Raw genomic sequence first — 16,992 nt, 5'->3', positions numbered from 1 at the left:
TCAGCACAAAGTGGATGTTTTCTTGAGCCAGTCACTCTTTCTCAGTTCTAGAAAAAAATAGCAACCCATTTCTGGAAAAAAATTGCCAACAAAGTACAGTGTTCCCTCGATTTTCGCGGGGGATGCGTTCCAAGACCGGCCGCGAAAGTAGAATTTCCACGAAGTAGAGATGCGGAAGAAAATACACTATTTTTGGCTATGAACAGCATCACAAGCCTTCCCTTAACACTTTAAACCCCTAAATTGCAATTTCCCATTCCCTTAGCAACGATTTAGATTATTACTCACACTGTTTATTTATTAAAGTTTATTAAAAAAATATTTATTAAAGGCAAACATATGATGTCATCGGGTGGGAAAAACCGTGGTATATGGAAAAAACCCATGAAGTATTTTTTAATTAATATTTTTGAAAAACTGTGGTATAAACATTTCGTGAACTTTGAACCCGCGAAAATTGAGGGAACACTGTACATTGGATTATCTAGGCCAGTGATTTTCAACCTTTTTTGAGCCGCGGCACATTTTTTACATTTATGAAACCCTGGGGCACATTGAGCAGGGTGGGGAGGCTAAAAAATGTTTGGACAAAAATATTCTCTCTCTTCCTCCCTTGATCAGAGGGAGGTGGCAGACGCGGCGACTTATGGAGAGGGGGACGGTGCGGACGTGGGCAGGAGGCGGCGCGCAGCTAGATGAGAGGGAGGCGGCAATACCCCCGTGTTTCTCCGAAAGTAAGACATATGTCTTACTTTCGGGGTACGGCTTATATTAGCCGACCCCCCTGAAACCCCCGATATGTCTTACAATCGGGGGTGTCTTACTATCGGGGAAACAGGGTAGTCATGTCTATTTATGTACAGGTTGTATAATAATTCACATTTATATTCAGTTTCATTTCTTCCAGTTTTCATATTGATTTTCAATAAATACTTCTTTATGTATTAACTTTTTAAATTTTGAAATATTTTATACATTTGTCTTTTTTCTCTCAAAATATATATTTAAATTCAAGTTTTTAAAAAAATCTTTGGAAAACAATATCTTAAAATGTGTTCATTAATTAGATTTATATCCTTTTCTTTGGAGTGGGTGAGATCTATGTGCTTATACATATTTCCTATAATGCAAAGGTCATAAATGTCCTTAGGATGTAATTAAATTCTCAGTGAAATGATTACTTGAATAAGAAATTATATTGATAAGATAATAATAAAGCAGGAAGTCACAAAGAATAAACTTCATAGTTGAAAGGGGGCATATAGTCACATGTAGTCTACATTTTTCATCTTTTTACTGTCGAAAATTGGATACCCAAACTGACTGGGAATAGTATGGTATCAAAATTAATCACTTTTTCAGGATAAGCATGTCTTTAGCTTATTGACTGTGAAGTAAATGAATTATCTTGGCATACTGTGCAAAGTTCTAAAGACAAAAATTATTCCTACCAGTTTCCCCTTCTCTTCTGCAACATGTATTGATGGATGTGTATCATAAAAATCAGAATTTGCAGATGTCTCTTGAGAAATATTGCCAGTCTAACTAAAGGTTTAATGTTCTACAGAAATGTCTGTTAATATCTTGAAAATTTCACATGAAAAGTAAAAGAGGATTCCATTTTTTGTCCAATTCTCAATGTCACAGATTAGTAAAAACTTTGCATAGAATAGAATAGAATAGAATAGAATAGAATTCTTTATTGGCCAAGTGTAATTGGACACACAAGGAATTTGTCTTTAATGCATAAGGTCCCAGTGTACATGAAATAAAAGATACATTTGTCAAGAATCATGAGGTACAACACTTAATGATTGTCATAGGGTACAAATAAGCAATCAGGAAACAATCAATATCAATATAAATTGTAAGGATACAAGCCACAAGTTGTATCAATATAAATTGTAATATCAATATAAATTGTAAGGATACAAGCCATACACTTATAAGTGAGACAAAATGGGTGATATAGACGGTGAAAAAAACTAATAGTAATAGTAATGCAGCCTCTGTGAATAGTTTGACAGTGGTGAGGGAATTACTTGTTTAGCAGAGTAATGACATTCAGGAAAAAAACTGTTCTTGCATCTACTTGTCTTGGCATGCAGTGTTCTATAACAATGTTTTGAGGGAAGGAGTTGAAATAATTTATGTCCAGGATGCTAGGGGTCCTTAATTATTTTCACAGCCCTCTTTTTGACTTGTGCAGTATAGAGGTGCTCAATTGAAGGTAGGTTGGTAGTAATTGTTTTTTCTGCACTTCTGATTATCCTCTGAAGTCTGTGTCTGTCTTGTTGGGTTGCAGAACCAAACCAGATAGTTATAGAGGTGCAGATGACAGACTCAGTGATTCCTCTGTAGAACTGTATCAGCAGCTTCTTGGGTAGCATGAGCTTCCTGACTTGGCTCAGAAAGAACATTCTTTGTTATGCGTTTTTGATGACTTTTTTATGTTAAGTGACCATTTTAGATCTTAATATGATAGAACCTAGAAATTTGAAGGTCTCTACTGTTGATATTATGTTGTCTAGTATTGTAAGAGGTGACAGGGTGGGAGTCTTTCTCCTAAAGTCTACTGCCATTTCTACGGTTTTGAGTGTGTTCAGTACTGATTGTTTCAGTCACACCACAAGGCTAGTTGTTCAAATTCCCATCTGTGTGTCATCATTATCTCGAGTGAAACTAATCATTGTTGTATCATCTGCAAACTTCAACAGTTTAAGAAATTGATTGTTTGAGATGCAGCCATTGTTTGTTCAGCTTATTTGTTTTTTTGTTTTTCAGAAGAACATAGCAAGATATTTTGCATGATGATTGCAAATATTACACAGTATTTGAAAAGAGCAAAAAACCTACTAAAACACAAAGCATTTCTACACAAGTAGAAATCTATATGACTTTATGAGCTTGTTGACAATGAAAATAATTTCTGAATATAGAAATGAGCTTGATGGTGAACATCTTAAGAAATCAAACCATTGATTGGACATAAACCTGATTGATTAAATTAGTAAATAAATGTTGTTCAATTGACAACATTCACTTTTACTGCCCAATCCCAGCATATTGTAGTGTCCGGGAAGGTAACATAATCTTTTCAAAGTTCTTTATAGTACATTAATAATATTTTTCAGAGATTCAGGCACTACAATACATTCCATTCAAGCTGCATTTATTCAGGGTCATTAAACTTTTGTCAGTGTCAGATTATTAACTTCTATTGTTGCTCTACTCTAAAGAGATAAGAGGTTGCAGTTATAATTTCTTGAATAGTGATATGACTTCTCACTTCTTTTTGAAGTGGATCTTAAATTAAATGGGATTTCTTGTGTTACTAAATTTCTTTTTAGTGTTGTTGAATTTCCTGAGAAAAATCAGTTATAAACGCTTCTTCTTTCCCACCCACACAAAAAGAATATATCATATTTAATCTTTCAGTCCTTATAGCACAATTGGCAATAAATGCCCAGAATCTATCAAGATACAGTATATGGAAAAGAGAAGTTGAAACATTTGCAGACTTCCAGCTAATATTTCCCAAATCATGTAGTAAATAAGGCAATCTCAGTTCTCTCTGGAAATCCAGTAAACATGGATCACAATTGGATAAGGATGAAATTACAGAAACAGAGTTATATCCTTAGCCATCTTTAATTGATCAAGTATAGATGTTACAGTAATGGTTGACCTATCCATATTCCTAAGAGGTCAGTAAGGGGCGAGTACAAGTGCACTAGAGTGCCTTCCGTCCCCTGTCCTATTGCTCTCCTATATCTCCTATACCTTTCTTCTATTCCTATATCTCTTCTTCTATTTTTTCATTGATATGTTCTATTACTATATCTTCTTTTCTATTATTTCTTAGATATATTTTACTATGAATATCTCCTCTATAACCTTCATCATGTATTTTACTATGTGTATATAGATATATACCCACTAAACCCCTCATTGTGTATTGGACAAAATAAATAAATAAAATAAATAAACTTCCCATAATGTACAAGCTGAGATATCCCATCATCAGCCAATACTGAAAGAGTAGTAGATCCTTGGAACAAACTTCCAGCAGACATGGTTGGTAAATCCACAGTAACTGAATTTAAACATGCCTGGGATAAACATATATCCATCCTAAGATAAAATACAGGAAATAGTATAAGGGCAGACTAGATGGACCATGAGGTCTTTTTCTGCCATCAGTCTTCTGTGTTTCTATGTTTATATGTTACTATTCTGGAACTACTAAAATTGCCATTAATGATCTTTACCTGTTCTCTAATCATGACTATAATACACATCTTTCTCAGCAGCTGGTAATACTCCACATTTTGTATTGGGAAAAAAATGGAAGAAATTATCTCGAATGCCATCCAAGCAGAAAATGAACTACCATAATAATAATCAGAAAATTGAAATTGAAAGATTATAGCATTAGCCAGCCATGGTTCTCCTAGTGGTTATTAGCACACTAGTGCAATATGAAAAATCTTGGATGGCACTTAGAAAATCTGTGCATTGAGAACATCTGTCAATTACAAAAGTCCACAATGATTAGGTCTGCATATCAGTAGTGGGTTTCACTTACCTTTGCTACTGGTTTGGGAAGAAGCATCTGTGCATGCGCAGAGTGTTTTTGATGACATCTTGGTGGGTGGCACAGCCCACTGCCGGTACCAGTTTGCCAGAACAGGTGTGAACCGGTAGCAGGCCACCACTGCTATATATGTATATTATACCAATACAGCATAATATCCTAGGTCAATGATGGCGAATGTATTGAACTGGTGCCACAAGTGGCACAAAGAGCCATATCTGCTGGCATGCGAACCGTTTATTTTATTTATTTTATTTATTTTATTTATTTATTTATTTATTTATTTATTTATTTATTTATCCAATACACAATTCATATTGAAGATAATAGACATGTAGTAATATATATAAAGAAAAGGATAGAAGAAAATATATAAAATAGAGGAGAAGATATATGAAAGGAAGAAAAGATATATTAGATAAAGGAGAGACAATTGGACAGGGGACGAAAGGCACACTGGTGCACTTATGTATGCCTCTTACTGACCTCTTAGGAACCTGGAGAGGTCAATCATGAATAGTCTAAGGGAAAAATGTTGGGGGTTAAGGGTTGACACTACTGAGTCCAGTAATGAGTTCCATGCTTCTACAACTTGATTGTTAAAGTCATACTTTTTGCAGTCAAGTTTGGAGTGGTTAATATTAAGTTTGAATCTGTTGCGTGGTCTTGTGTTGTTGCGGTTGAAGCTGAAGTAGTCATTGACAGGCAGGACGTTGCAGCATATGATCTTGTGGGCAATACTTTGATTGTGTTTTAGGCGTCATAGTTCTAAGCTTTCTAGACCAAGTATTGTTAGTTTATTTTCGTAGGTTATTCTGTTTTGAGTGGAGGAATGAAGAGCTCTTCTGGTGAAGTATCTTTGGACATTTTTGAGGATGTTGATATCCGAGATGCGGTATGGATTCCAGACAGATGAGCTGTATTCAAGGATTGGTCTGGCAAAAGTTTTGTAGGCTCTAGTGAGTAGTGTGAGATTGCTGGAGAAGAAGCTGCGTAGGATCAGGTTAACAACTCTAGAAGCCTTTTTGGCGATATTGTTGCAGTGGGCTTTGACATTTAGGTCATTTGATATTAGAATTCCAAGGTCTTTTACTGAGTGGGGGTTGGCTGTGAGATTTTGTTTATTCAATTTATATATGAGTCTCGGGTTCTTTTTGCCGATGTGGATGGGAGAGGGCATTTTTACCTTCCCTGGGCTCCAGGGAAGCTTTTGCAACCTGGGAGGACAAAACATGAGCCTACTGGGCCCACCAAAAGTTGGGAAACAGGACTTTTCCAGCCTCCAGAGACCCTCCGGGGGGGACGATAGGGGAAGCAATTTTCACCCTTCCCAGGCATTGAATTATGGGTGTGGGCACTCACACATGTGCAATAGCATGGTTGCACACTCTTTTGGCACCCTAGAAAGAAAAGGTTCCCCTAGGTTCTCGTGAAAAACCTGATGTATATAAAAGCCAACATGAGCCAAAGAGCTGGAAGCTGTGCTTTCACATTTGCCTCTCTCAGGTCCTTAGAAAGGACTTGATAAATGGACAAAAATGTCAAATCCAGTCAAGCATGTGGCAGACTATGCAACCAACCATAGTAATATACTGTGACAATCTATTTTTGATTCCAAAGATATCTGTTAATGTAACAAAACAAATGATTGTAAGAATTTGCATTGCAATGGAGACAAGAGATATTATCAGAGAAGGTTCGCAACTTGGGCGTCCTCCTCGATCCACAGCTCACATTAGAGAAACATCTTTCAGCTGTGGCGAGGGGGACGTTTGCCCAGGTTCGCCTGGTGCACCAGTTGCGACCCTACTTGGACCGGGAGTCACTGCTCACATCACTCATGCCCTCATCACCTCGAGGATTGACTACTGTAACGCTCTCTACATGGGGCTACCTTTGAAAAATGTTCGGAAACTTCAGATCGTGCAGAATGCAGCTGCGAGAGCAATCATGGGCTTTCCCAAATATGCCCATGTCACACCAACACTCCGCAATCTGCATTGGTTGCCGATCAGTTTCTGGTCACAATTCAAAGTGTTGGTTATGACCTATAAAGCCCTTCATGGCACCGGACCAGATTACCTCAGGGACCGCCTTCTGCTGCACAAATCCCAGCGACCAGTTAGGTCCCACAGAGTGGATCTTCTCCGGGTCCCGTCAACTAAGCAATGTCGCCTGGCGGGACCCAGGGGAAGAGCCTTCTCTGTGGCGGCCCCGGCCCTCTGGAACCAACTCCCCCCAGAGATTAGAACTGCCCCCACCCTCCTTGCCTTTCGTAAACAACTTAAAACCCACCTCTGCCTCCAGGCATGGGGGAATTGAGATCCTCTTTCCCCCTAGGCCTTTACAATTCTATGCATGGTATGTATGTATGTATGTTTGGTTTTTATATTAATTGATTTTTAATCATCAATACCAAATTACTATTGTACACTGTTTTATTGTCGCTGTTAGCCGCCCCGAGTCTCTGGAGAGGGGCGGCATACAAATCCAATAAATAAATAAATAAATAAATTATTAATACTCATGTAATTAGTTCTACTTTGATAGGATGCAACAAATTTGAGTTTCAAAAACTCTAGGCAAATAGTTAAAATTATGAAATGGATGGGAATAAAAAAAAATTATAGCATCCTTTGATGATTGTAGCCACCATGTTTTAATCTTCCTACTAGATACTCATTAATATTATGGTCTATCAGACTGTCCTTCACATTTAAGGCAGCCTTACACAACCAAAATTTCTCCAGGTTTGTCTTAAATCATCTAGTTTTTTTTTTTAAAACCCATTGATGTCATGATTCTACTAATGAATCATATAGTGTGTCTTGTAATAATGACTCATATGCTGTGCCAAACTGATATATTTAACTATTCTTGCAATAAATCTGTAAATATGGTATTTCTAAATGGAAATGTTGAATAGATTGTTGGCATTACAAATTAATAGCATTAGAGATATGTCTTGAAACAGAACAAATTATTTAAAAATTAGTTAACAGAGAATATGCATTATGATTTCCCACTTAACATTTAACTATCTCTGCATTCATATATAATCTAAATGACTGCAAGAAAAGAAAAAGAATCAAAACATTAATGGAGCTTTCAATTTATCCTGAATATTTATTTCGTGATTTAGTTGACAAATTAATTGATGACATAAGTAGCATATACTGTATGTGTTTTGGTCTGTTTTATAGCAATAACATGATAAATCTTGGCATTTAACGTATCATTTTACTTTGAAAATCTAAAATTGTGGTACCAAGCAACTTTATTATTGTGATTGACTGATTGTAAGTTAATTAGTGATTTTCAATACTTTGAAAATAATATGGATTGCATGTGTTCTTATCAGGTTTTTACAGGATCTTCTATATAGATGCTTAGCTGTTCATGTTAGCATAATGTGATTCAGTTCGCTGCATAATAAAAATAGAATTAAGAAGAAAATGCAAGCATTCTGGTCATTAGCTAAATATATCTTTGTTTTCCCCAAGCACACCAAAATCCATTGTGTGCTGTCTACTTGACCTTGACTTCATTATAAAATCATGTACTGTATATTGTCTTTCAATTATGTTTTTCAATTTATTTCAGAAAAAAAGATACCTTCTAAATATGTAAAGCAAGTGAAGCTGCAATATGTCATAAATACTGAACTGTTCTTTGCTATGATGGTCTTGATGGATAGATGGCAGAATTAGAATATTTTGCTCACACTGTTATTGAAAGTGATTTTTAATACTGAAAAAAAAACAACATTGAAAAATAGAAATAATTTCTATGGGGAAAGTGGAGATGCTTGCAACCAGAGTTTCCTAATGCAAGGAAGCCAGTGCAAGGAAGTCAAGCAATAAGCTTGAAGGTGCCTAATCTAAATTGCAGTGAAAGAACTAAACTTCCATATCGACAGAGCGAAAGCAGTGCTTTGAGTTATTTTATTAAGTTGCAGTAGTGTCTTATTTGACTATGCAATAGCAAGGATCTGGGTATCTGGTGCCAAATTCAGTGCAGAATGCTTGATGTTGGGGATAGGCAAGAACAGTGATGGTTAAGCTTTTTTCCCTCGGGTGCTGAAAGTGCATGTGTGTGTGTTATCACGCATTCATGAGTGCCCACACCCTGGGGAATGCAAAAATGGCCTCCCCTGCCCCCCTCTCCCCGGAGACCCTCTGCAGGCCTGAAACAGCCCATTTCCCAAATTCTGGTGAGCACAGTAGGCCCGTTTTTCACCCTCCCAAGGCTCCAGACACAGAAATGCTCTTCCCCATCCCCCCGGGAGACACTCTGGAAGCCGAAAATGCCCTCCCAGAGCCTGCAGGTGAGCCGAAAATCAGCTGGCTGTCACACACATGAACATTGCAGCTGAGTTAGGGTAACAGTTTGCGTGCCAGCAGATATGGCTCCGAATGCCACCTGTGACACCAATGCCATAGGTTCGCCATCACTGGGCTAGAATAACAATGTAACAAACCTTATCGTCAACTTTATAGAGACATCACAATTATGAAACAGGCTTTCCAAAAGAAGTGATTTTAACACCAACCTCTGTGACATTTCTGATGCCAGATGAAGAAGAGCCCCTTAGTTCTACATTTTTAAACAGGAGGTCTAAATTTTAAAATACAGTAAAAGGGAGGAAATACAGTTTTTTAAAATGTGCTTTAAAATACAGGGTTGCCAAGAGCTGGTCTGACTTTTACATTTATGTATATTTTATAAAAATATATTTTTTAAAAAAATATTTCTCCTTGTAATAGGCTATTTGACATTACTTTTTTTCTGAATTTATGGTAAGAAGAGAATATAAGCCTCTTGGAATTCTGAAGACTTGGAATGACATTAAATCCCAGTGAAAAAATAAATAAAAAGAAAGTCTAAATACTGTATGCCCCAAATCAGGCCAAGATATATAGACAATTTCACCACACAATGTTTTATTCCATAGGTATTCCCATGAAAAGCCAAAATAACATTTTGAATGAAATGGATGTCCAAGTGCCGCCTCTATGTTGGTTGAGGCAGGCAGGGTTCCCTTGGGTACCATTTGTTGGGAGTTAAGGGAAAGGAAGGATTTTGCCTTCTCTTTCTGCTCAAGTTCCCCATGTACAATTGGTGGGCCACTGTGTGACACAGAATACTGGACTCGATGGGCTTTGGCCCGATTCAGCATGGCTCTTCTTATGTTCTTATGTTCTAACATATATCCAGTTGGGCTGACTGTACATTCCAAAGCTCCTATGCTAGGTAAGATTCTGCAGATCTTCAAAGAATTGTGACACTTTAATTAAATATTGAAGGAGCACTCTCCTGAAAGTGCTTTGCCAAGCAACATACTCCATCTCATTACTATCAGCAAAATAGTCACATTGTTTGCTATGATGACAACACGTGCCCTTTCAATCAGCTACCAGAAGTTAACAGCATATACTTTTGTGAATCTGCAACACGTGCTCCTAAATAGAACTGCTGCACGAATCATTTATTTTATGTGCAATGTTTTTATTTCTGGAATTCACCGAAGGGTATTTTTAACACTACCATAATTTACAATGTGGCCACAGTCAACAGTATCTTCAACAGTTTCAATGTAACAGAAAGTGGGAATGACCTTGGGAGACAGGAGGGAAAGCCACAGACTAGACAAACAGTATGTAAAGGTGTCTTAGATCACAGATGGGTGCATTTGTGAGACACGGTAAACGTTTCACAAAATACCCTTCCTGGATTTTCAGAAAGTAAAAGGGGAAGAAAAATACTTTCAGTCTTGTAAGATTTTTTTCAAGAAATCTTACAATAAAATAGAGCTATCATTCCCGGTTATGCTTCTTATCTGCACTATCTTACAAGGCTGAAACCATAGATGTAATTAAATCATTCTTCTCCCCCACCCCCTTCCTTAATGCAATTATGTGTTCACATCAAATTCTGTCTGCAGAGAGATATGATCCCCTTAAATGCCTTTTCTCTGTGCATCTATTGTTCAGCTAATCCCTCCATGCATAGCTGTTCCTCTAAAGGAAACATGGAGAAAAAAATGGAACAAAGTTCGTGTTTCTCTCAGTATTTGATCCTAAACAACACTTCTTTCATTTTATAGGAGAGTATTAGTATTTACAGCATTTCATTCCTGGTTTATGGTTCATGGCTTATTTGACCTGATGCATATAACAGGATGCTCAGCTAGAATCTGAATCTGAAAATACATTTTCAGTGCATTATTTTAACCTCTGAGGCATCATATAAGTGTCCACGTTATCTTTACCTGTAACTGATATTTTACAATGAACATGTAAATAACATGTGAACTGCAATTATCTAAGATCCTAATTATTATAACTATCTATTGCAAACTGGCAAAAGTAAATATCATTGAATCATTTATAATGTATTAAAAGATACAACATAATAAAATAGAATCCAAACTTTTCACGATGTCCCTTTCATACAAAGACTTAGGTCTATAGAGCCTGCATTTTGAGCACACTCCTGTATTGCAGCGAGTCTTGGATGCCTTCCATATGTGTTTTAGTTATGTAAGCTGTGACATGGCTTCCAGGCTTACATGCTCTTTATTTCATTCCTAGGCTTCTAAATTGACATGAAGAACAAATCATTATATATATTTTTTTAAAAAATGTGGTCTCTGGTCCCAGTTGTTTGAATACTGGCTGTTATAAGTTGAGATGCCCTGTGGAACAAAACATTAACATTTTTATTTCTTATCAGCTCACATGAAAAGAAAGCAAAGTTGCTGAAGTCTGAGCCTCTAATTGCATACTAACTGTATATGATTGCATGGTCATGCTTATTAGGAATTACAGGAGCTGAAATCCAGCACTGATTTGTATCTTCACACCAATCAAGTTTAAATCTAAACTAATATGTGCTCTGTGGAACATACTACAAGAATACAGAGCAAAAGCTCATTTTCATGTTGTTATTCACAGGCTTTTTCAGGAAACACCAATGCTGACAGTGTGGTATATTACAAGCTTGAACATTCCATCAAAGCCAAGTTTCTACGATTTGTCCCTTTAGATTGGAACCAGAATGGCAGGATTGGCATGCGGATTGAAGTCTATGGATGTGCTTATAGTAAGTGATGTCTTTCCGTTTAATGAGAAAAATGACACAAATTTGCAAATGAAATACCTCTTAATTAGGCTTTGCTCATTTGTGCTATAATAAAGGCTTTTGTGGGGATGGATATCAATATTGATGTTACCTCCTTATTGTCCTTTTTCTTAATATTGATTTTTTGCACACGGGGATCAATATCATGTAACATTGGAATTTATCTACCTAATTCTGAATTCCATTTATAGAAAGGCTTTTTTTTCTCCCTTTTATGTGGACTGCTTTAAACAAAGTAGGGTGGCAAATACTATCTGTTTCATGAGTCCTTGGACATTATGGGACTGAATGTTTCAATTTATTTATCTGTCCACTTTTTGAAGATTGGAAAAGAAAAAAAATCAATAAAGCCCATGTTCAGAAATACAGATGCACCACTTAAAGTGCATCATTAAGGTTCAATGTTAAAGGATTATAAAAATAAAACCAGAAAGCGCATAGGGATTACGTGCAACTATTACATCTGATGGATTTGTTAACTGATAGTTGTAGTTGATAGACTACAACATATTGAATACATTTAGTATGTTGTTCACTTGGTTCCCTGGTTTCAATGGACTTATCTTTCCCAGTGGGAACGCAGTGATTAAAAATAAAACAAAGGGGAAAGAAAATCTCAGGTAGTTGCTGTATGTTTCAGTGAGGTTTATTTACAGAAAAGTCGTATAGAGTTGCAAACAGATTTTATAGGATAGGATAAAACACTGAAAAAAAGCAATTGATGGAACTCAAAAGAAGTCAAATGTATTAACAGGATCATTTAAAATACTGCAGGTGACCCTTCAGCAGAGATAATGGATTCTTTAATGGAGCTCACAAAGATTAATTTTCAAAAGCTTATGGCCAAAATAAAGCCTAATATAGCAAGTGTTTTGCCAAGTGAAATAATATGAAATAGGAGCTTTCCATTGATTGGGAAGAGGACAGTCAATTGAAAAATGACCTACGGGAAGCCTGATATATCTTCATTTACTTCACAAATGTAGCTTTCAAGAACTATTGCCTCTTTTGTCTTCTTTACTTAGGCTGCGTGAATGTTGTTTGTGACTTATTAAATCATCCTTACTTACAGATTATGATAAATACAAGGTTATGTTAGTGTCTAATATCCTATGGAAAGTGCACATCCATGAAAATGGCAAATTCATATGCAAGGCCATAAGCAGAAGGGATGAAATTGCAAATCGTGTTTTGTGGTGTCGCAACACAAGCTTTTCCCCTTTCATAGCATTAGCAAGATTTTAAAAGGGCAGAGTTTTCCCTGTGATGTTGCAACTCAGGTTTCTTTCTTTTTTCTTTTTGGCATCATCATAGTTAGCTACAGATGCCTCTGCTAACATATAATGAGACAAAAGGGTATTACCAATGGCTAAATGTGTATAATAATGCCTATAATATAATGCCTATTATATAAAACCTGTTATATATGAAAATTGTGCCAGTTTTCCCACATTTAGAAAAGGGAATATTTTTTTAAAATTTAATAATAATAATAATAATAATAATAATAATAATAATAATAATAATAATAATAATAATTTATTAGATTTGTATGCCGCCCCTCTCCGAAGACTCAGAGATTTCTCTCTTATATTTCAGAATTTGTCAAATGCTCTTGTAATATTTTTGTAACTTAAAACAATATGAATCCTCCTTTTATAATCTCTGAACAGGGGTGGGCTGCAGGGGGATCACAGAGGTTTGAGAGAACCCCTAGCTAAGATCCTCTTCAGTTCGGAGAACCCCTAAATCCCATTCTTGGCTGGCGCAATACCCCTGCCCCCCCTCCCAGGAGTCCCCACCTGGCCCATTTTGGATGCAGGTAAGTGCAGGGCTCATGCAGAGCTTAGAGATGGCAAAAAGGAGGGCCTACAGGAAGTTCGAGAAGGCCTCCGGAGCCTGGGGAGGCCATTTTTGTCCTCCCAGAGGCTCGAGAAAAGCTTCTGAACCACAGGCAGGGCCAAAACATTTCTCCCTGTGAAGGGCTACCAAACGTTTTACTACCACATTGTGGGCGTGGCTTATGCAGGATGCCCTGCATTTTGTTTCAACATCTTTCATTGCAAATTGGGTGGTCTGGGGTGGGGCTCTATTTTCGCTATCCCACTGCATTCCCCCCATCTGGGTAGTAGCCCACCCCTGATCCCCCACCACCATGGTGCAGGAGGCCAATTAGACTATGTCCACCATAGCCACGCTCATCCAGTAACTGGGCAGAGAGCCCCTTGCTAAAAATTTTAAAGCCCACCTGCCCCTGAAATCTACATTGTTTCCCTATGTTATTCATGACAACAACGTTTCTCATGTTCATGTTTTAGGTATTGTGTTCTAGGTATCATATATTATCATGCTCTTACGTCCTTGACTGTTTTATAAAAAAACTGTATTTTGTTTTGTTTTGTTTTTGGTGTGTGTGTGTGTGTTTACTTCCAGGATCTGATGTAGCAGACTTTGATGGAAGCAGTTTCCTGCTTTACAGATTTAAACCCAAACCCACAACGGCTTTAAAAGATGTAATTTCTCTGAAGTTTAAAACCAGTCAAAGCGATGGGATTCTGCTACACAGGGAAGGGCAGAATGGAGATCATATCACATTGGTTTTAGCTAATGGGAAGCTTTCCTTACTCATCAATATAGGTATATACACAATACTGTCCCTCTTTTAATAACTTAAGAAATCTGAACTCTCATATCTTTGCCATCTCTGTTGTTTATTATAGCAGACTTAACAATTTGTTTTTCTCCTCTTGAAGGTGATGCTAAAATGTATTCTTCTGATGCCCAGATTAATATCACTCTGGGTAGCCTTTTGGATGATCAGCATTGGCATTCAGTCCTCATTGAACATTTCAATAATCAAGTGAACTTTACAGTTGATAAACACACTCACCATTTTCATGCAAAGGGAGAATTCAATTATTTGGACCTTGATTATGAGGTGTGAAAATTATATTTCATTTATTAGAGTTATTATCATTGTGATGTAATTGAGATTATGCGATCAAGGATACTGTGAGGTGCATAGTTGAGGCTTCTTTGCTTTCTGTAGAATTAACCAAATTTGATTTTGTGATGAAACATGGTTTGGAGATTATTGCTATGCAAAATTTAAAACTTGGACAATGAGATATAACAGGGAATTCAGCTTTATACTCTACGGAGAGGGGCGGCATACAAATCTAATAAATAAATATTCAGTTGGGAATGCTGTTTTCTTCCCTGCTGAGTAAATTTGAAGGAGTTTATTTTCCATTTTGGAATTGGTGGCAACATAGCTTTACCAGCCAGTTCCTATATCCCTTCATTATATGCTAGTAAATGTGCAGTGTTAATCATTCAAGCAGGCATGGGAAGCATGAGAAAAGCTAAAGAAGGAATGGTCAATAAATATTTTGCTGTGTTTAATATATATATTAAACCACTTACTATTTGCTTCAGTGGTGGGTTGCTCCTGGTTTGGCTCAGTTTGGCGAACTGGTAGCAGCAGCCATGGGAGACTCTGCCCACCTCCCTGAGTCAGGAGCACACATGCATAAACCGGTAATGACAGGATTTAGAACCCACTTCTGATTTGCTTCAATCAAGACTACTATGTAGCCAATAATATATTACTCCAGTGTTCTACAGAAAAAGTTGCCCAATCCTTCTCTAGACCATGGAAGACAATAATTGATCATTTATCACTGCGCTAAGACATTTATCCTTTATCTTATCATCTTTCATCTCTGTGTAATGGTTTATAGAATCGTATGGGGAATATAACATATGTATTTTAACATATTTAGTGATAAATATGCAGAGTTCATGTGAATTATTCAAAAGATTGAGCAGCTTTCGATATAGAATAAAACTATTCATTGCCCAGGAACATTCATGACTATAACATCTGTGTGTACAGTACAGTGCAGTAGTTGCAAACCTATAAATCTTCAAATATTGCTGAAATATAATTCCCAATAGCTGTTATGTATCATGGCCAAGAGTACTACAGCAACAGTATGGCAACATCTGGAAGACCACAAGTTCTTCATCGTTGGTTCAGAGCATGAATTATAACATGAAGAACAGGATGCCATGTATATCTTCAATTTTTTAAAAATAGAAATAACAATACACATATTTGTGAAACACACATACGGGTAGTTTCATTGGACTGAAAAATCACAGTACAATTTCAGGTAGGCAGTTACAATGAACACATGAAAACAGAATCTTTCACAGTGCAAAACATAGATAAGGTCATCATTATATAAATGTATATGTATAGTATATTAGCGTGTATGCTGAATATATCTATATGTTTATAGTGTGTGTGTATGTGTGTGTATTCTTAACTGATATTTATACATAGCGTTTTTTGGTTAGAAATGAGAAATATATTTTATTCTTTTAAAATTACTATTGAACAATGGTAATTTCTCTTTTCAAGAATGAGAACATGTTTGCTTAGTGTATTTTTCTTTGTTTTATTACCTATGAAATTATACTTAAGGTCTGCATTTTAACCTGCAATTTATGTTAATGCATTTGCCAATTTGAAAAGAGCTTTCAAAAAAAAAAATGATGCTAAATTGGCTAAAATGGTGTTTTTCTTCTATTGTTAAGTGTTTTTGTCATTATAGTTGCAAAAGATTGTCAGAAAATTATTTAATACTGTTATTGATTTTTATTCTCTTTCTAAGCTCAGCTTTGGAGGGATTCCAATGCCTGGAAAATCAGGGATATTACCATGGAAAAACTTTCATGGATGTTTTGAAAATATTTATTACAATGGTGTGAACATTATTGATTTGGCCAAGAGATATAAACCTCAGATCAACATAGTGGTAAGAAATATTTATATGTGTGTATTCACTCTCCCCCCCTTGCCTCCTTCCCCCCCTCTCTCTCTCCACACTCACTCACTCACACACACACATACACACACACACACACTATTTCCCCTTTTCACCTCATATTCAAAATGCAGTCTAAGGTTGGTATGTATTTAATTCTTAAAAAATTATTTAAGTACACTATTGAAAATAGTTTTCTCTTCCCTCCTTTTTTCCATTGAACTGTGCCCATGAAAAATCTTTGTGGTTCACATAATATAAGAGAATAAGGCGGCATGGGGAAATGAAAATTGTTGTATCCTGAAATGGCTACCTTGTAACTCTGTAAATAGTTTGTTCCTCTTTCCAGCGCTGTCTGAGCCCAAGCAGGAAGTCGCTCCTGATTGGCTCAGACGCGGCCGGCTCTAGCTTTGGCGG

General features: G+C 36.6%; 1 protein-coding gene across 1 annotated transcript in view; it reads left to right on the top strand.

Annotated features, from left to right (window-relative positions):
- The window catches only part of CNTNAP4 (contactin associated protein family member 4), a 185,748-nt gene that overhangs the window by 79,932 nt on the left and 88,824 nt on the right, over positions 1-16,992 (top strand). Inside the window, exons 3-6 of the mRNA XM_070742803.1 lie at positions 11,554-11,701; positions 14,174-14,377; positions 14,494-14,678; positions 16,423-16,566. Coding sequence (XP_070598904.1) covers positions 11,554-11,701; positions 14,174-14,377; positions 14,494-14,678; positions 16,423-16,566 — 681 coding nt within the window. The remainder of the gene's footprint in view (positions 1-11,553; positions 11,702-14,173; positions 14,378-14,493; positions 14,679-16,422; positions 16,567-16,992) is intronic.

This window comes from Erythrolamprus reginae, chromosome 2, assembly GCF_031021105.1.
Source record: "Erythrolamprus reginae isolate rEryReg1 chromosome 2, rEryReg1.hap1, whole genome shotgun sequence".
NCBI lineage: Eukaryota > Metazoa > Chordata > Lepidosauria > Squamata > Dipsadidae > Erythrolamprus > Erythrolamprus reginae.
The sequence above is the reverse complement of the archived record's forward strand: the minus strand, read 5'-3'. Positions and strand labels throughout refer to the sequence as shown.